This window comes from Hyla sarda, chromosome 4 (assembly GCF_029499605.1).
Source record: "Hyla sarda isolate aHylSar1 chromosome 4, aHylSar1.hap1, whole genome shotgun sequence".
NCBI classification, from domain to species: domain Eukaryota; kingdom Metazoa; phylum Chordata; class Amphibia; order Anura; family Hylidae; genus Hyla; species Hyla sarda.
In genome coordinates, this window is record NC_079192.1 from 401189016 (window position 1) to 401207721 (window position 18706).

Here is an 18706-nt window from a genome sequence, read left to right on the forward strand (position 1 = left end):
CTGAGACGCTCCTGCTGGGGCATCCAGGTGGGTATCCACCGACTTGTAATTGGTCTGCTCAACCGAACCAGGACCTAGAGGCAACAGACGCCCAATTTTCGTTGTGTGCAATCAGGCCCATGAAACCTCTCATGGATGCTCCCTTTGACTCTGTAGTGGTCACCCTGTCAGCGTGGAATAGGCTGGGTATGTATGCAGCTTAGTTTCTCTGTCTTTGGCGGTCCAGGCCAGCTGAGAGTTGTAGTATTGCAAAAGCGTGAAACACACTGTTTGGAAAACAACTGGTATAAGCAATCAAATGATTGCTTATACAAGTCCCCTCAGCGGGGATAATAATAATTAAAATTATATATATATATATATATATATATATATATATATAGTAAAAAATTTAAATTTTTTAATATATTCTTTTAAAATATACCCCCCACCCAATAAAACTTCATCTCACCCCCCCCCCCCCATCTTTTTCTATTTGTCAAATAAAAACTCTAAATTTACATATTTCATACGCGCGCTTACAAGTTCATACTAGTAAACTCTAACATTATTGTTCCCATAAGTTAAATGCCCTAAACCAGCGGTCTTCAAACTGTGGCCCTCCAGATGTTGCAAAACTACAACTCCCAGCATGCTCGGACAGCCAACGGCTGTCCGGGCATGCTGGGAATTGTAGTTTTGCAACATCTGGAGGGCCACAGTTTGAAGACCACTGCCCTAAACGTTTAAAAAAAATTATAAATAAAAAAAGGGAAAAAATTTCATTCTACAATAAGTCATATGGTAAATAAATAAATAATACGGCGTTAAAAAAAAAAATTGAAACCTTTGGAAAAACCTAAATCGCCATTGTGAGGTTTTTCAAAAGAGAAATGTCTTTGTTGCCCATAGAAACCAATGGCAGCTCAGCTTCGATTTTATAAACCGCTGTGCTAATATGAAGGCTGGGCTCTGATTTGTTGCTTCCTTTTTTTAATGAAGGGGTTAAAGACAGCTGACAGCTCTATGATTCCGCCCCGCATCACGTGCTGTCAGTCCTCCACTGGGTAACGCCCCCTGCCAGTGACGCAGGCGCTTATTATTCCGTTACCATGACGCGCCTCACTAGTTACCTGTCCTCCTGACGTCACTTCCAAGGTGGAGCTCGCCTGCCTGCGTGGAGAATCGGAAAAAGCTCAGGGCGAACGCGACCACAGCGCGCATGCGTTGTGAAGTCAAGTCTGACCGCGCAGGCGCGAACTCACTACCTGGTTTCTCCTTATCTTGGACTGCGCATGAGTCGTCTGGTTGGCGATCGACGCGTGACGCGACTGCGCTTGCGTAGAGCGCTTTGGAGCTTGCTAGTGCGCAGGCGCGACGTGACGCGATCGGTCGTTGCGTGTAGGGCAGCGGAGCGGTTGCGCGGAGTGACATCGGCAGGTCTCCGGTGAGAGAGAAAGAGGGGAGAGAGCAAGTCCTCGGGACCGGAGGAAGAGAGATCGGGAGCGAAGATGCTCAACATGTGGAAAGTCCGGGAGTTGGTGGATAAAGCGTAAGTTGTCATGGGGCGGAGGAGGGAGCTGGGCTGTGTGTGTACACCGGGCCCGGCCTGTCACGGTGTCTGAATCTATTGCAGAACTACAACTCCCAACATGCCCGGACAGACTTTGGCTGTCTGGGCATGCTGGGAGTTGTAGTTTTGCAACAGCAGGAGGCACCCTGTTTAGGAAACACTGGTAAACCCCATAATTCTGTATAGGAGTGTTATTATTGTGACCTTTATCACAATACGATGGGACGTGTCATGTGACGGTTTTTTACGCAATACCGATACACCTAATAACCTATGGATTGTGCAATAGGTCACCTATTGAAATGGCAGAATGTTGCCTACGTGACCGGTGGCGTTGCCTATAGCAACAATCTCTGCTTTAGTGGTCCCCAAACTACAACTCCCAGCATGCCTTGATAGCCAGGGGTCTACAGCTATTGCAGATCTCTAAGGCCTCATTCACACTACCGTTAGGTGACGGTCGCCGGGAGAAAAAATACACCTTGCGCCGTCTCTTTCTCCCGCTGAAAAAGTGTGGCGCACCATGGACCCCATTGACTATAATGGGGTCCGTCGGGACCCGTTGTGGCCCGTTGAAACGGCAGTGTGAAAGAAGCCTAACCTGGGAAATACAACTCCCAGCATGCCTTTCCAGTGCCTGCAAAACTACTACTCCCAGCATGCCTTGACAGTCGGGTGTCTTTCCGGTGGCTGCAAAACTACTACTCCCAGCATGCCCTGGCAATTCTACACCTTTCAGTAGGGATCGACAGATATTGATCTTTTTAGGGCCGATAACGATAATCTGTGACCCTTCAGGCCCATAACTTATACCGATATCCTGGTATAAGTTATCGGCTATTTCACCTACCCCCGGCGGGGCAGAAGCCGCTGCAGATCTGATTTAAAGCGGGCGCTTTAAATCAATGAACTGCAGCGGCTTTTGTGGGGCCAGAGACCGCCCACTTCTCTCCCCTGCCTGTCCTGAGTCCAATCACCGCTGCTGCCCCATTGCCTCCCCCATCCCCAGTTTTATAATTACCTGTTCCCGGGGTCCGCACTACTTCTGGCTCCGGTGGCGTCCTGAGCTGTCACTGTGCGCACTTACGGTGACGTCGCGTTGAGGACGTCACTCGTCATTGTGCAGCGCAGTGCGCAAAACGCTGCAGGAGCCAGAAGTAGCGCGGACCCCGGGAACAGGTAATTATAAAACCGGGAATGGGGGAGGTGATGGGGCAGCGGCGAGGGCGGTCGTCTCTTGCCGGGGGCAGGGCGAAGCGGGGCATTATCAGCACATCGGCAAAGTACTTGCCGATACCGTCCAAAATTGTGAATATCGTCCGATTATATATCGGCGAAACCGATAATCTGTCGATCCCTACCTTTCAGCATGCCTTGCTGGGAGTTGTAGTTTTGCAACAGCTGACGAGCCCCAAGTTTTGAGACCCCTACTACATGGCTACATGTGGTAAGCAGAAACCTTTTTCGATGGCTATCCCGCCACTAACACAGGCCCTCTGGCAGTGTTTTTCTAACAGTGTGTCTCCAGCTGTTGCAAAACTACAACTACCAGCATGCCCGGACAGCCAAAGGCTGCCCGGGCATGCTGGGAGTTGTAGTTTTGCAATTGCTTGGGTAAACACTGCCCTGTGGTTTGTACTCTGTATATATTTGGCATGGCCCTGCAGAGTGATTTTTCAGGGGGGGGGGGAGCATAGTCTTTGGGCTGTGAGACTGTACTGCTAAAAAACGCACTAATATAGGAGGTCCTGCCACAAATCAAGCGTTGAGCTGCCTTTAGAGTCCATTTAAACTATGGGTTTTCTCTCTCCTCTTAAAGGGGTACTCCACTGGAAACCCTTTTTTTTCTTAAATCAACTGGCGCCAGAAAGTTGAACAGATTTGTAAATTACTTCTATTGAAAAAAAAAAAAATTTCCCAATCCTTCCAGTACTTATCAGCTGCTGTATAATACACAGGAAGTTCTTTTCTTTTTGAATTTCCTTTCTGTCTGACCACAGTGCTCTCTGCTGACACCTCTGTCCATTTTAGGAATTGTCCAGAGTAGGAGCAAATCCCCATAGAAAACCTCTCCTGCTCTGGACAGAGGTGTCAGCAGAGAGCACTGTGGTCAGGCAGAAAGAAAAGAACTTCCTGTGTATTATACAGCAGCTGATAAGTACTGGAAGGATTGGGATTTTTTTTATAGAAGTCATTTGCAAATCTGTTTAACTTTCTGGCAGCAGTTGATTTAAAAGAAAATGTTTTCCAATGGAGTACCCCCTTTAACTCCTACCAGATAGCTGATGGAAACCCGTCGGAACCCCATTCAAAGTCAATGGGAGCTGTTGGTGTCTGTTGTGATCCTACTTCTTCAGAGACCATTCGGCGCCAAAAAAAAAAAAAAGCCGAATGTACCCTGAATGGGTTGGAGCACAAGACTGATGTGAAGCTAGCCTTAAAGGGGCAGTCTCCTGAAGACAGTTCCTGTCTATACTCCCTGTTATGGATATCCTGGAGGCATCTTGACCCCATTCAGGATCCCCTTCTATGTTCTGGAATTTGGAGCCGCTCCATACGAGCCGTCCTGGGATTACAAGGACACCTATTTATCTGAATGGCCTCTATGTAATCCTGGCTGGCCTTGGATTCCTTTGACACAATCAGCTGTTTACTAGGACCTGGTGGGATTGGCCGCATTTTCAAAAGTTTTTTATCTAGGGAGACTGCCCCTTTAATACCGTATATACTCGAGTATAAGCCGAGTTTTTCAGCATGATTTTTCGTGCTGAAAACGCCCCCCTCGGCTTATACTCGAGTGAACTCTCCGCCTTTCAATCCCTTCTCAGCTGTCCGGGCATGCTGGGAGTTGTAGATTTGAAACATCTGGAGGTCCGCAGGTTGAAGACCACTGAGGCCTTCGTGACACCTAGTGACGTTTCCTTGACGACGACGCACAGGGACGTCCGTGCGCAGCAGACGTCCCCTATGCGTCGTCGTCAAGGCAACGTCACTAGTCCGGGGCCGGCCCGGAGCAGAGAAGAGGGCCTCCCGGTGAAAATGAACAGCCCGGAACGACTAACCCTCCCCACCGGATGGTCCCTGCAGCATAGATGGCCTGGACCAGCTCACCCTTCCTTCCCACCGAGGGGAGGTGAGTAGAAAACTAAAGGGGGGTCTGGATGATGACGAAGGCCGCAGTGGTCTTCTACCTGCGGACCTCCAGATGTTTCAAAACTGCAACTCCCAGCATGGGGGGGATGTTGTATTTCCCACCCTAGGCTTAAAATCGAGTCAATAACTTTTCCTGGGTTTTTGGGGTGAAATTAGGGGCCTCGGCTTATATTCGGGTCGGCTTATACTCGAGTATATACAGTATTCTGTTTTTACACCACAATGTTTCACCACAGATCTGCCATTAAAACCGTGCACTATAGCTGCTTCTGGCCCTACAGGGGCCACTATGTGTGCCTCTACCCTCATGCGGCAAGCCTGCCCACTTCTGGAATTAGTCGCAGTCATCTGACACCTGCTGACAAATATGTAATCTTCTTGGAATTTGATCTTTCAGTTTAGTAAAACTGAGTTTCTCAGGGTTATGTGTTTTTTATTTTTTTATTGTTATCCTGCACATTCACTACCACTAGTTCTACAGCGCCATCTGTTTTATTCTAGCACAGTTGCATTCCTGTAACTGGGTCATGTGATCACCATTCTGAATCACAGCGCTTTTTTTTCAGGAAGTGGTCAGTCCTGGGTCAGCTGACTTCTTGTCCACTACAGTATGACGTCATCACTAGTGATGAGCGGCAGGGGCCAAATACGAATTGGCGATATTTCGCGAATATATGGACGAATATTCCTCCTATGTTCGCGAAATTTGCATATTCGCTATGTTCGTTGTTTTTTTTTTTTCCCCCAATGCGAAAATTCGTAATGAAATTCGCATAGTGCGCATACGCAATTATATCTTTCACCTAAAAGAAGGGAGGGATCAGTGTCCAGTCTGGAAGTGCTGATATTTGCATAAATAATCTCATTTGAAAAAAAAAATCGTCATTACAAATATAGATCACTATATTCTAAATATTCGCAAAATTGTGAAGTGCCGATACTCGCGGTAAAAATTTGCATTTGGAATATTCGCGCTCAACACTAGTCATCACCTATCAGATGCCTCCTGCCAGTTACGGGATTCTTGGTGTACGTGCTGATAGGTCCGCCTTAAAGGAAACCATAAAGTGTAAAATACAGTGACGTTAAATCGTCCAGTAGGTAGATAAAAAGCCTCAAGTCTTCTTTTCCATTCATCTCGTCCTCACAAAGAAAATCTTACACAGCCGTCCATGCGCGAGCGGGTGTTCAGGTCTGGCAGTGACATCATACCAGCGTGCTCGTGGATGTATGAAGATGCAATGGCTATACCCGTTGTCTCTGTGCACATGATGGCGTTATGGCCTCTGTACAATCGGCATGGTGTTTTATAGAACCATACTCTGCCCATGTAAGGAGGCATGTCCACCCCCCCTCCCCCGGCCCTGCAGAAGCCGCTGCAGATTAATGATTTAAAACAGGCGCCAGAGACTGCCGCCGCCACCCGCTTCTCTGCCCCTGCCGGTCCTGGGGTCCTCTTGAGTCCAACCACCGCCGCCACTGCCCCCCCCCCCCCCCGCCTATCCTCTGGCCAGAGACCGCCACCCGCTTCTCTCCCCCTACCGGTCCTGGGGTCCTCTTGAGTCCAACCACCGCTGCCCCCCCCCCCCCCCCGCCTATCCTCTGGCCAGAGACCGCCGCCGCCACCCGCTTCTCTCCCCCTGCCTGTCCTGGGGTCCTCTCTAGTCCAACCACCGCCGCTGCCCCATTGTCTCCCCCATCCCCGATTTTATAATTACCTGTTGCCGGGGTTCGCTCTACTTCTGGCTCCGGCGGCGTCCTGAACTGTCACTCTGCGCACTGACGGTGAGGTCGCGTTGAGGACGTCACTCGTCATTGCGCAGCGCACAGCAATAGCACAGGACACCGCAGGAGCCAGAAGTAGCGCGGACCCCGGCAACAGGTAATTATAAAACCGGGGATGGGGGAGGCAATGGGGGGGCGGCGGCGGCGGTTGTCTCTGGCCGGGGGGGAGGGGCATTATGGGCATATAGGCAAGGTAATTGCTGATACCGATAATGTCCAAAATCGTGAATATCGGCCGATAATATTGGCCAAACCGATAATTGGTCGATCCCTATTAGGTTCATGCCCTTGTATCATGAAGGTATTCTTAATGCTGGGCGGTATACTGTTTCATACCAAATACCTGTCTTTTAAATTATTATTTTTTTAATAATTTTTTTCATATACTGCAATACCGGTGAGTGTATACCCTGTTGGGGACGGAGGGCGTACCTGTGCGCCCTCCGCCGGCTCCCTTCCTATAACGCGGGGACATGCTGGGGCCCCGTGTCATAGCGGATCTGGCCTAGCACCTAGCAACAGCCGGGACCCGTGGCTAATAGCGTGCGGCACCGCAATCGCTATTAACCCTTTAGATGCGGCGTTCAAAGTTGATCGCCGCATCTAAATTAAAAGCTAATCAGTGCCGGTTAGCTCAGTGGGCTGTTCGGGACCATTGCGGCATCCCGAACAGCTGGAGGACAAGAGGAGGGTCCCCTACCTTCCTCCTGCGTGTCCGATCGCCGAATGACTGCCCCTTACCAATATGAATTGGTTCCAACTTCAGGACGACCATTGTATGTTGAGGCCATTGTATGTTGAGACCATAACTCTATGGTAATTGGTCCTGAAGCCCCCAAAATGTCATCCAAAAATAGGAAAAAGTGAGGATTAAAGAAAAATAAGTAGATAACTAATATAAATAAAGCAAATCCTTACATATAAAAGTAATAAAGATCTGCTGGGAGCTGTAAATCACTGTCTATGTAGAGGACAGGAGCTTCTTCAGGGTCCTGTACAGTACACAGTGTCCTAAAAAAGTAACATGGAGCCACCCTCACCTGGTGTCCAAAGGAGCAGCTAACTCTGGGACAGGTAAAGAGTACAGAACATGTAATACCTTCCTGTACTGTAGGGGGCGCTATCAGACACCAGTCAGTGCATACACTTCAGTAATACAGGTAAAGAGTACAGAACATGTAATACCTCCCTGTACTGTAGAGGGCACTACCAGACAGCCAGCAGTGCATGCACTTCAGTAATACAGGGGTTTTACCAGTGAAATGCCCATTCTGATTGGTCGGTTCTTCCAGCCATTGACATGTTTCACAGATCTGGACTGTCCGTAGCATTGTAGGTTGAGTCTGGTTTCAGGTTACAATGGTCCAGAAAACACCGAAAATATTGTAAGTTGAAGGATCACTGTATTCTCAAATTAGGTGTTCCCCCTGTGGAGAACAAGAGCCCTCTGACTATGCACCCACTTTGAGTCCCCCACCAGTTCATTTAGCACACAAGCCGGCAGCATGGCCCCGTTTAGGTCCTAGCCGTAGGCCATCACTTCATGAGATTCCAATTCCCCTTTAATTGACCTTGAAACGTGTGGCCCATGGACCAAAAGGAAACCAGTTCCCGCCGGTGTGAGTTTCGTTAAGTGATGCTTTCTCGGTCATTTTACATCTCAATGCTCCTCCTATTGTGTGATGAGGTAAGGGAAGATGTCTTTCTCGATCTTCCTAAGGGGGCTCTTCTTGTAGAACCTGTTTGGATGGAGTTACCTAGAATTCAGAACGGTGGGAAAGTCCGGGCTTCTTTATGGAAGTAGTCACCATGGTTGCTATGGGCTCCATAGTGTAGGAGCTGAAATAATTGTAATATTGGAGACTATAGTCAGATAGCGACCTGCTGTATAGCTGCAGTCTCCTAGTGGGATGGCAAAACTATATCTTGGCTGTCTGGGCATGCTGGGAGTTGTAGCCACCCAAAACCTGCTGGTCACCCAAACCTGCTGGTTACATTGGGATCGGCTGATTGTCTGTTTATGGCCTTACGGCTCTTTTATGACAGATAATGTTGGAGAAAGTGAAGGATTAGGCATGGTATATTTTAACAGCTTGGTCATATTATCTGGCATCGGCTTACCCCCCCCCCCCCCCTTTTTCCATTCAGAAGACATGAACTCTCAGCCAAGTTGAGCGTTAAAGGGATGCTCCGCATTTGGAACAAAATGTTCCGAACGCTTAGCGTCGGCAGCTCGTGACGTCATAGCCGCTCATGACATCACACCCCGCCCCCTCAATGCAAGTCTATGGGAGGGGGCGTGGTGGCGTCACGCCCCCTCCCATAGACTTGCATTGAGGGGGTGGGGTGTGACGTCATGAGGGTGTGGGGCTGTGACTTCACAAGCTCCCGGCTCCAGCGTTCGGAACAGTTTGTCCCAAACGCTGAGCTGCGGAGTACCCCTTTAATGTGGATAGGGTGAATGGGAGAAATAGCGGCCAGACATTGTTGATTCAATAGCTATTGAGCTGTGCGTGTAATAAATATATATATATATCTCATGCATTTTATGATTGTGTGTATATAGATAGCCCGGTGACAAGCTGATAACGAGAGCTGTATACTGACACATGACTTGTTATCAGATATATGTATCTATTGAAGAGGTTATTGCCCTTTGTCAGTGAAAGCTATACCTTTTTAAGCTTACCTCCAGTTTCAGAAATCCTTTGATATCTCCGAAGTTTTGACCACTGGGGGTCCAGGTATTGAGACCACCACTTCAGCACAGGTTGGGAGGGGGATAAGCTGTGGCTGGTTTCATAGACTTTGAGCCCTTACACTTTCTGCCCTCTTGGGCGACCCAAGCAAGAGGCCATTAAAGCTGAAGAGACTTGGCCCAGCTTTGTTTCAGTGAGTGATGGCGGAGGGGGGGGGGGTGCTGGTCATATCTACCCCCAGATCCCTACTGTTCAAAAGTTCTGACACATTATTACTAGGGATCGACCAATATCGATTTTTATTTATTTATTTTTTATTTTTTTGGGCCAATACCGATAATCTGTGGACTTTAAGGCCGATAGCCGATAACTTATACCGATATTCCGGTATAAATTATCAGCTATTTCAGCACACCCCCCAAACCCCCCCACCGCTGCCCTCTCGCTTCTCTCCTCCTGACGGTCCTTAGTCCAACCACCGCAGCCGCTGCCCCATTGCCCTGGGAGCGTGTAATTGTGCACAGGGAAAGCTGTGGCGTACGTTGTTTTTTTACCAGACCACCCCTTCGAGGCTCTTTTACACAGACAGATTATCTTCTGAATGAGGCCGAGGCCTGAGCTCTGTCGCAGAGTCCATTCCAGTGACAAGCAACAGACCTGGACGATCCATTGCACGATGGGTCCCATTGACTTTAAATGGGGGTCTGTCGGGTTTCCATCTGGTGTTAGCAAACAGAGCTCAACGGTAATGTGAACCGGGCCTTAGCGTTTCCTAGTTCATCGGCTGATCAGATCTTTTCTGCAGTCAATAAATTTGTCATGGGGCCCCACGTTGCCTTGATGTGCGGGGACAATAATGAAGTTTAGGGCCGTACGATTTAGCCCTAAAGGCTCCGTAACTAAGCACCGATAACTGAGAACACTGCTCATGATGGAGAGCCTGTCCGCTAATGCACAAGGGCTTTTATTGTAGATACACACCACACTACTGCTGACAGTTCTTTATAAAGGATGGAGAGAGGGGTTTAAACATATCCAACGTTCCTGCATGACTTTCCAAGCACCGCTTACCAAGGTGTCCGGAAGGCGGATCCTTCATGCTCTCGGCTCTGTGCATGGAGCTGTTCCCCGGCCCCTTCTGAGATTAAGCTCATTTTATGCTTTTACTTTCCTGACAACAATTGTCATTCATAGGACCCAGACGATTCCTGTACGCAGCAGACAGCCTTCCAGTATACTACCAGATGATAGCGGATTAGGGAGTTTTTCATCCTGCAGTTCCGTTATGGCACTCCGGTTATGACTTACCGTATTTTTCGCTCTATAGGACGCACCGGCATATAAGACGCATCCTATTTTAAAGGTGCAAAATCTAGAAAAAAAAGATTCTGCACCCACCAGTGGTCTTCAACCTGCGGACCTCCAGATGTTGCAAAACTACAACTCCCAGTATGCCCGGACAGCCAACGGCTGTCCGGGCATGCTGGGAGTTGTAGTTTTGCAACATCTGGAGGTCCGCAGGTTGAAGACCACTGGTATAGGAGATTATACTCACGTGTTCCCGCCGCTCCGGACCCGTCACCGCTGCTCTGGATGTCGCTCCGTCGCTGTCCCCGGACGTCTTCTTCCCCGAGATCCACGCTCTCCGTCATCACGTCGCTACACACGCCGCTCCTATTGGATGACGGGATGGCGTGCGCGACGACATGATGTCGGAGAGCGCCGGCCATGCAGGGAATCCCGGCACGGAGCAGACACCGAGGAGGCAGGTAAGGTCCCTCCCGGTGTCCTGTAAGCTGTACCGGACGCCACGATTTCACAGCGGCAGTCCCGAACAGCCCGTCTGAACAGCCAGGTTAGTGTTATTTTAGCTTCAGATGCGGCGGTCCGCTTTGATCGCCACGTCTGAAGGGTTAATACAGGGCATTACCGCGATCGGTAATGTCCTGTATTAGCCGCGGGTCCCGGCCGTTGATGGCTGCAGGGACCAACCCGATAGGTGTGTATTCGTCGTATAAGACGCACCAACTTTTCCCCCCAGTTTTGGGGAAGAAAAAGTGCGTCTTATACGGCGAAAAATACGGTAAGTGATTCACGAGGATCTGACCTTTGGGAAGAGGGGCTCCCAGTTCCTATTGTAGTAAGAGACCTGACATGTGCAGTCTTTCTCCTTTAAAATCAATGAAGATACAAAAATGGCCAACCTCTATGCTGAAATGGGGAAACCTTGACCCCTCACTAGCTGCCCTGTGGAATAGACCTTTTGGGATTATTGACGATTGTCTGCAGTTATTTCCAGGCACCCGGTATGTGGTTCATATGTGTTGGCATTGAAGGTAATCCATTACCCAGGTGTAAATGTAAATGTCTGCTAAATATCCAAGGAGCCACTAAATTCCTCCTAATCCTGAGAACCTGACACGTGAGACTTCATTTGTTTGACGGATTCTGGCCGTTTTGTGTCGACGGTCTAATGCAAAAGAGCAGCCGGTAACAACGCATAAAACCTGATGACTTAAGATGGAGAAAAATTCTCCTGAACTGGGTTATTTTTGTAAATGGGGACAACCAGATTTTGTAAGGGGCAGAGCATGGGTGCTGTTGGCTTTCTGGGGATAGCGACTTGCCTGCAACATGACTAATAAGTTTAAAGGAGTACTCCGGGATGTAAAACTTGTGTTTCAGACTGCCGACAGTTAAAAAATAAATAAATAAATAAAGGGATTGGGTAGTCAAACTGCACTCAGCCAGTCACCGGCCGCAGCAAAGTCCCGCCTTGGCCAGCGATAGGCTGAGCGGCAGTGTGACTTTTTCGGCCCCGGCACTGGTCTTCTTCCTGGTGCCGGGACGGAGAACGGGATGTAAAATTTGTGTTTCAGCCTGCTGGCAATAAAAAAAAAAAAAAATAAAGGGATTGGGTAGTCAAACTGCACTCAGCCAGTCACCGGCCGCAGCAAAGTCCCGCCTTGGCCAGCGATAGGCTGAGCGGCAGTGTGACGTTTTCAGCCCTGGCACTGGTCTTCTTCTTGGTGCCGGGAACGAAAACGTCCCCACTGCCACTCAGCCGGTGATTGACTGAGTGCAGGATGACTCGCAGTCAACCGGCATCCAGGAAGACGATCGCGGCGGAGGCTGGAGTGGGTTACCGGAGGAACCAGGGGAGCGGCTTTACTATCTTCTTGACTGCCGGCAATCTGAAACACAATGTTTACATCCTGGAGTACTCGATGGCTAAGGTCACGCGTACCGTACGTAACTGCATATTTTCCTACCAGTTGAAGTCAATGGGTAGCAAAATCAGCTGCATGTTTTACTACCCACTGACTTCAATGGGCACGTGGCACCCTACCCTAAATGTGCCCATGCACCTTTAACAGGGGTTGTATGGCTGGCAGCTATCACTCCTGATGCCACCATACGCGTGCTCAGCGATGCCAAGCTTATGTGTTCTGAATGGAGAGAGAGGGGGCGGGGGGAAGCCATTGTCGGACTCTCCTTATCCCCTACCCCCCCCCCCCCCCCCCCATCCACCAAGAACAAAAGGATTGGGCAGTTGTCTTCTAGCATGCCTGATCCTTCTATTTACCAACCTCATCTGTCATGAAGGGTGAGTCAAGAGGCCCCTATATACATTAGGCAGTCGGCCAGTCCCACCAAAGTCTATTCAGCGGTGATGCTAGAAGGGGAAGTGTACCTGTTCTGTATGAAAGGAGAATGGACATATAATCATGAGCGCAAGGAGTCTCATTCCAACACAGTACAAGCTGAATGTCAGTATTGTACATTGTATTGAGGTTGTGAACTCAGGCCAGTCCTTGTCCTTGTGATTTGTAGGGTCAAAGAGATGGTCACCCAATTAAGGCACACCCTATTTACCCAACAAGCTGCTCTGTTATGGACAAGTTAGACTATGTATTACTGTGTTTCCCAACCGATGTGCCTCCAGTTGTTGCAAAACTACAACTCCCAGCATGCCCGGACAGCCTTCGGCTGTCCGGGCATGCTCTGAGTTGTAGCTTTGCAACAGCTGGAGGCACCCCGGTTGGGAAACACTGATGTATTATGTAGTCGCCCGTTTTCTCAAGGATCAGTATTCGGCGTATGACAGCAGTGAGCGTATTTAAAGGGGTATTACAGGAAATAACTTTGTTTTTCATTTTTTATTTTTTTTTATGTCAACTGGCTCCAGAAATTTTAACAGATTTGAAAATTACTTCTATTAAAAAAAAAAATCTTAATGCTACCAATAATTATCAGCTGCTGAAGTTGAGTTGTTGTTTTCTGTCTGGCAACAGTGCTCTCTGCTGACATCTCTGCTTGTCTCGGGAACTGCACAGAGTAGAAGAGGTTTGCTATGGGGATTTGCTTCTACTCTGGACAGTTCCCGAGACAGGTGTCATCAGAGAGCACTTAGACAGAAGAACAACTCAACGTCAGCAGCTCATAAGTACTGAAAGGATTAAGATTTTTTAATAGAAGTAATTTACAAATCTGTTTAACTTTCTGGAGCCAGTTGATATATAAAAAAGTTTTTTCCTGGAATACCCCCTTTAATGCTGCGGATGCATTGCAGACAGTCACAGAGCTACGGCAGAGTCGGCTCCCTTTAGCTCTGTGTGTCTGCTCGTAGCGGCAAATTTCCTGCCTGCAGTCATGATCTGCACCTTAGCACTAAATATGCAGCGGATGCGCTGTGTGTGACCATACCCCAAGAATAGATTTGCAGAGTTAGTTTGCAAAATGGAATCAACATTGATTTCCTGGGAAATGCAGTCCTAGCAGCTACTGCCTGTGTCTCTGTGCGGAGACAAAGTACAGGAAGTGTGGGCAGGACAAGCAGTACTCTGTGCAGGCTTCTGGCTTGTCAATCAGCCTGCTGTGTAAGCCGGGGGCAGATCATAGAGCCTCAGTGTACAGAGTCCCGCTTGTCCTCAGTGTACAGAGTCCCGCTTGTCCTCAGTGTACAGAGTCCCGCTTGTCCTCAGTGTACAGAGTCCCGCTTGTCCTCAGTGTACAGAGTCCCGCTTGTCCTCAGTGTACAGAGTCCCGCTTGTCCTCAGTGTACAGAGTCCCGCTTGTCCTCAGTGTACAGAGTCCCGCTTGTCCTCAGTGTACAGAGTCCCGCTTGTCCTCAGTGTACAGAGTCCCGCTTGTCCTCAGTGTACAGAGTCCCGCTTGTCCTCAGTGTACAGAGTCCCGCTTGTCCTCAGTGTACAGAGTCCCGCTTGTCCTCAGTGTACAGAGTCCCGCTTGTCCTCAGTGTACAGAGTCCCGCTTGTCCTCAGTGTACAGAGTCCCGCTTGTCCTCAGGGTACAGAGTCCCGCTTGTCCTCAGGGTACAGAGTCCCGCTTGTCCTCAGGGTACAGAGTCCCGCTTGTCCTCAGGGTACAGAGTCCCGCTTGTCCTCAGGGTACAGAGTCCCGCTTGTCCTCAGGGTACAGAGTCCCGCTTGTCCTCAGGGTACAGAGTCCCGCTTGTCCTCAGGGTACAGAGTCCCGCTTGTCCTCAGGGTACAGAGTCCCGCTTGTCCTCAGGGTACAGAGTCCCGCTTGTCCTCAGGGTACAGAGTCCCGCTTGTCCTCAGGGTACAGAGTCCCGCTTGTCCTCAGGGTACAGAGTCCCGCTTGTCCTCAGGGTACAGAGTCCCGCTTGTCCTCAGGGTACAGAGTCCCGCTTGTCCTCAGGGTACAGAGTCCCGCTTGTCCTCAGGGTACAGAGTCCCGCTTGTCCTCAGGGTACAGAGTCCCGCTTGTCCTCAGGGTACAGAGTCCCGCTTGTCCTCAGGGTACAGAGTCCCGCTTGTCCTCAGGGTACAGAGTCCCGCTTGTCCTCAGGGTACAGAGTCCCGCTTGTCCTCAGGGTACAGAGTCCCGCTTGTCCTCAGGGTACAGAGTCCCGCTTGTCCTCAGGGTACAGAGTCCCGCTTGTCCTCAGGGTGCACGGGGGCCCCCGCTTGTCCTCAGGGTGCACGGGGGCCCCCGCTTGTCCTCAGGGTGCACGGGGGCCCCCGCTTGTCCTCAGGGTGCACGGGGGCCCCCGCTTGTCCTCAGGGTGCACGGGGGCCCCCGCTTGTCCTCAGGGTGCACGGAGGCCCCCGCTTGTCCTCAGGGTGCACGGGGGCCCCCGCTTGTCCTCAGGGTGCACGGGGGCCCCCGCTTGTTTTTTTTTTTTTTTTAGCAAATTACAGGTATACTTTATGCACGTGTCAGCCATAGCAGAGTGTAGAAGAAGGCAGCAACACTGAAAATGATCAATTCAAACGTCAGCATTTTTTTGTCTCTTATAGAGAGGTATAAGCTATTACAAAATGTGGAGGCATTTTCTATACCTGTTCTAGTTGATGTGCTATTTATAGGTCATCTGCTGTCTTGTATACTTCTTCCCTCTCTGACATAGATCTCATAATGTAGCTTATATTTCCCATGTTTCCTCTGGCTCTGGAGTAATGAAGGGGAGTCTCATCACACTTGCTCTGCTCTGAATCTTTTCTAGGTACAACAAATGAAATATCAGTGACACAGAACTTGTGACCCATAACTCATTGTCCCATAGCTTCAGTCTGTCTGCTCTGACAAGCTGGGAGAGCCGTGTGAAGCTGCATGTCATAGGAATATACTGGAGATTTTTGTATGGACTCCCCCACTATATCCCTGCTCTCCTGGTATACTACCCCCCCCCCCCCCCCCCCCCCAGATAAGGCAGAAATATTTGAACAGGAGAGACTCATATCCCGATATATAAAGTATATCATATATGTGCCCTGAGTGGGTGTCACTTACTTGCAGCTACAGTAAGGACTTAAAATGTATAGATGCAGCTGAGTTAGGACGAAACGTGTTACGCTGTAGGAATACTGGTGACGATTTAGCTTTGAATGCGCAAAAAGATTTTGTCAGAGTAATTCCTTAGGTGTACGTGTTGTAAGCTGATGGTTGATTATCTGCAGAATGATGTTCATTCAGTTTGTGTCTTATAACCTATAGTAAGTGGCTGCGCCCGATCCGCTGAAGCGTAAGTAATGAGATCTGTGTGTTTGGAGTGACGGCTCACCATCATTTGACAGCACTTTGCTTGTATAATTTGTCTCCTTGCTCCTTTCTGGGCACTTAGGATGCAAATAACCCAGCGTCTGTAGATTGACATTACCAAAAGTTTGCCTTTCAGCTACGACGTGATTGTTCTGCCAGGTTCTTGTATAGCCAGAGATGGTAAAAGGACCAGATGGCTTAAAGCGTACCTGTCAGATCGCCCCAAAAAAACAACTGTTATATGTTGCTCAGTATCTCATCCTGATCACGTACATATCATTTTTATGTGTCTATGACCTATATTTATCTCAGAATTAGCTTTATTTCTAAATTACCTTAAAGGGGTACTCCGGTGGAAAACTTTTTATTTTTATTTATTTTTATTTTTTTTAAATGAACTGGTGCCAGAAAGTTAAACAGATTTGTAAATGACTTCTATTAAAAATCTTTATCCTTCCTGTACTATTTAGCAGCTGTATGCTACAGAGGAAATTCTTTGCTTTTTGAGTTTCTTTTTTGTCTTGTCCACAGTGCTCTCTGCTGACACCTCTGTTTGTGTCAGGAACTGTCCAGAGCAGCATAGGTTTGCTATGGGGATTTTCTCCTGCTCTGGACAGTTCCTGATACGGGCATCAGGTGTCAGCAGAGAGCACTGTGGACAAGACAAAAAAAAAAAAAAAATTCCTCTGTAGCATACAGCAGCTGATAAGTATTGGAAGGATAAAGATTTTTTAATAGAAGTAATTTGCAAATCTGTTTAACTTTCTGGCACTAGGTGATTTAAAAAAAAAAAAAAGTTTTCCACCGGAGTACCCCTTTTTTAAAAAATTTTTTTCTTCCTTTTATTTTGCGAGAAGAACAAATGTCAGCAAAGTACTACAAACTATCTTAAGAATTCTGGTATTCTTCGCAGCATAAATCTTTGATGTTTTCCTCCTCCTTCCTGTGCTCTGCACGTGAGGTTTTGTGCTCAATCATCAAATTTTTTTTTATTTTTAGGTTTACTAGCCTTTTTAGTTTTTCTGTATACAGCCAGGACACTGTAGACCACTTTATGTAGTGGTGGTAGGTAGGGAGGGAGGGAGGTAGGTAGGTAGGTAGTGGTAGGTTAGTAGTAGGTAGGTAGGGGTGGTAGGAGGTGGTGGTAAGTAGTCGTTGCCATTTGCATCCGAACCATTTTAGGGTCCGATCTGCTCAGAAAAAAAAAAAGCCGATCGGCTGTTAACGTGTCTGTGGAAACGGCTGTGTGAACCTAGCCTTAGATAGACTTTTTAGTGGGGGGTTTTAGGATATAGGTGGGATTTTGATGAAGTGGTTGCATGGGCAGGGGTATATGTAGTGTTTTACCCTTTATTTCTTGTAAGTGTAGTGTAGTGTTTATAGGGTACATTCACACGGGTGAGTGAGTTTCCCACTGTGAGTTTGAGCGGCAGGGGAAAATCTGCTGCATCTCAAGCCTGCAGCGGGAAACTCATTATAAACCCCCGCCCGTGTGAATGTACCCTGTACAAAACCTCCAGCTGTTGCAAAATTACAACTAAAACCCCCAGGGGTTTCACGGGGTGCCTGCTGAATGATGTTAGCAGGCATCCCGATCCGGACCAGAATTCCCACGGGCGTACAGGTGTGTCCTTAAGTACCAGGACGTCAGGGCATACCTGTACGCCGTGTCCTGAACGGGTTAAAGAAACAAAAACAAAAACCCTGTCACATAACATTGAAAAAATGTTGTATTGGTAATTGGTGAGTACTTGTATTGGTAATCTTACCCTATCTTACTCGGGACATCCCTAATGATGACCCATAGGGTTGAGAAATGGAACACACAGGGGCAAATGGAATTTATATTGGTATATTTAGTTATATAGTAGCATGAAAGTAATTAACAAGTTCCCGTTAAGTATCAGCACCACAGATTACTATTATTTGCAGGTCTTTACTTTATGACATTTCTGGTAGAGTTGCCCTCTAAAGGGGTACTCCACTGCCCCAGTTTCCGGAACATTTAGTTCCGAATGCTGGGTATGGGTTTCGGGGGTTGTGACGTCACACCACGCCCCCTCAATGCAAGTCTATGGGAGGGGGCGCCCCCTCCCATAGACTTGCATTGAGGGGGGGTGAGATCACGAGGGGCGTGGCCATGATGTCACGACCCCCCCTCACCCAACGTTCTGAACTAAACGTTCCAGACGCTTTTAACCCTTTCTAGGCTTCAGTATCCTGAACGTTGTTTCTCTTCCATTGCCAGTGTTCTTTCCCCTTTTGGCAAGCGACTAGTGCAGTACGGGCACACGCTGCCCATGTTCCCGACATCATAGAGAATTCATGAATCACTGACTTTCTCCTGAGCCCGGCTCTGGCTGGATCACATTACACAGTATCTCATGACACTTTGTCATTGTGCTGTGTGGATGTACCCGCAGATCATCTCCTGCCATGCGAACATCTCTGCGGGCGCTGCGCTCATAATCTCATGACTAATAGTTAC

General features: G+C 48.5%; 1 protein-coding gene across 1 annotated transcript in view; it reads left to right on the plus strand.

Moving 5' to 3' along the window:
• The first annotated feature begins 1122 nt into the window (after positions 1-1122).
• The window catches only part of CLINT1 (clathrin interactor 1), a 107877-nt gene continuing 90293 nt past the window's right edge, over positions 1123-18706 (plus strand). The window contains exon 1 of the mRNA XM_056517350.1: positions 1123-1531. Within this exon, the coding sequence (XP_056373325.1) occupies positions 1491-1531 (41 nt within the window). The 5' untranslated portion in view covers positions 1123-1490. The remainder of the gene's footprint in view (positions 1532-18706) is intronic.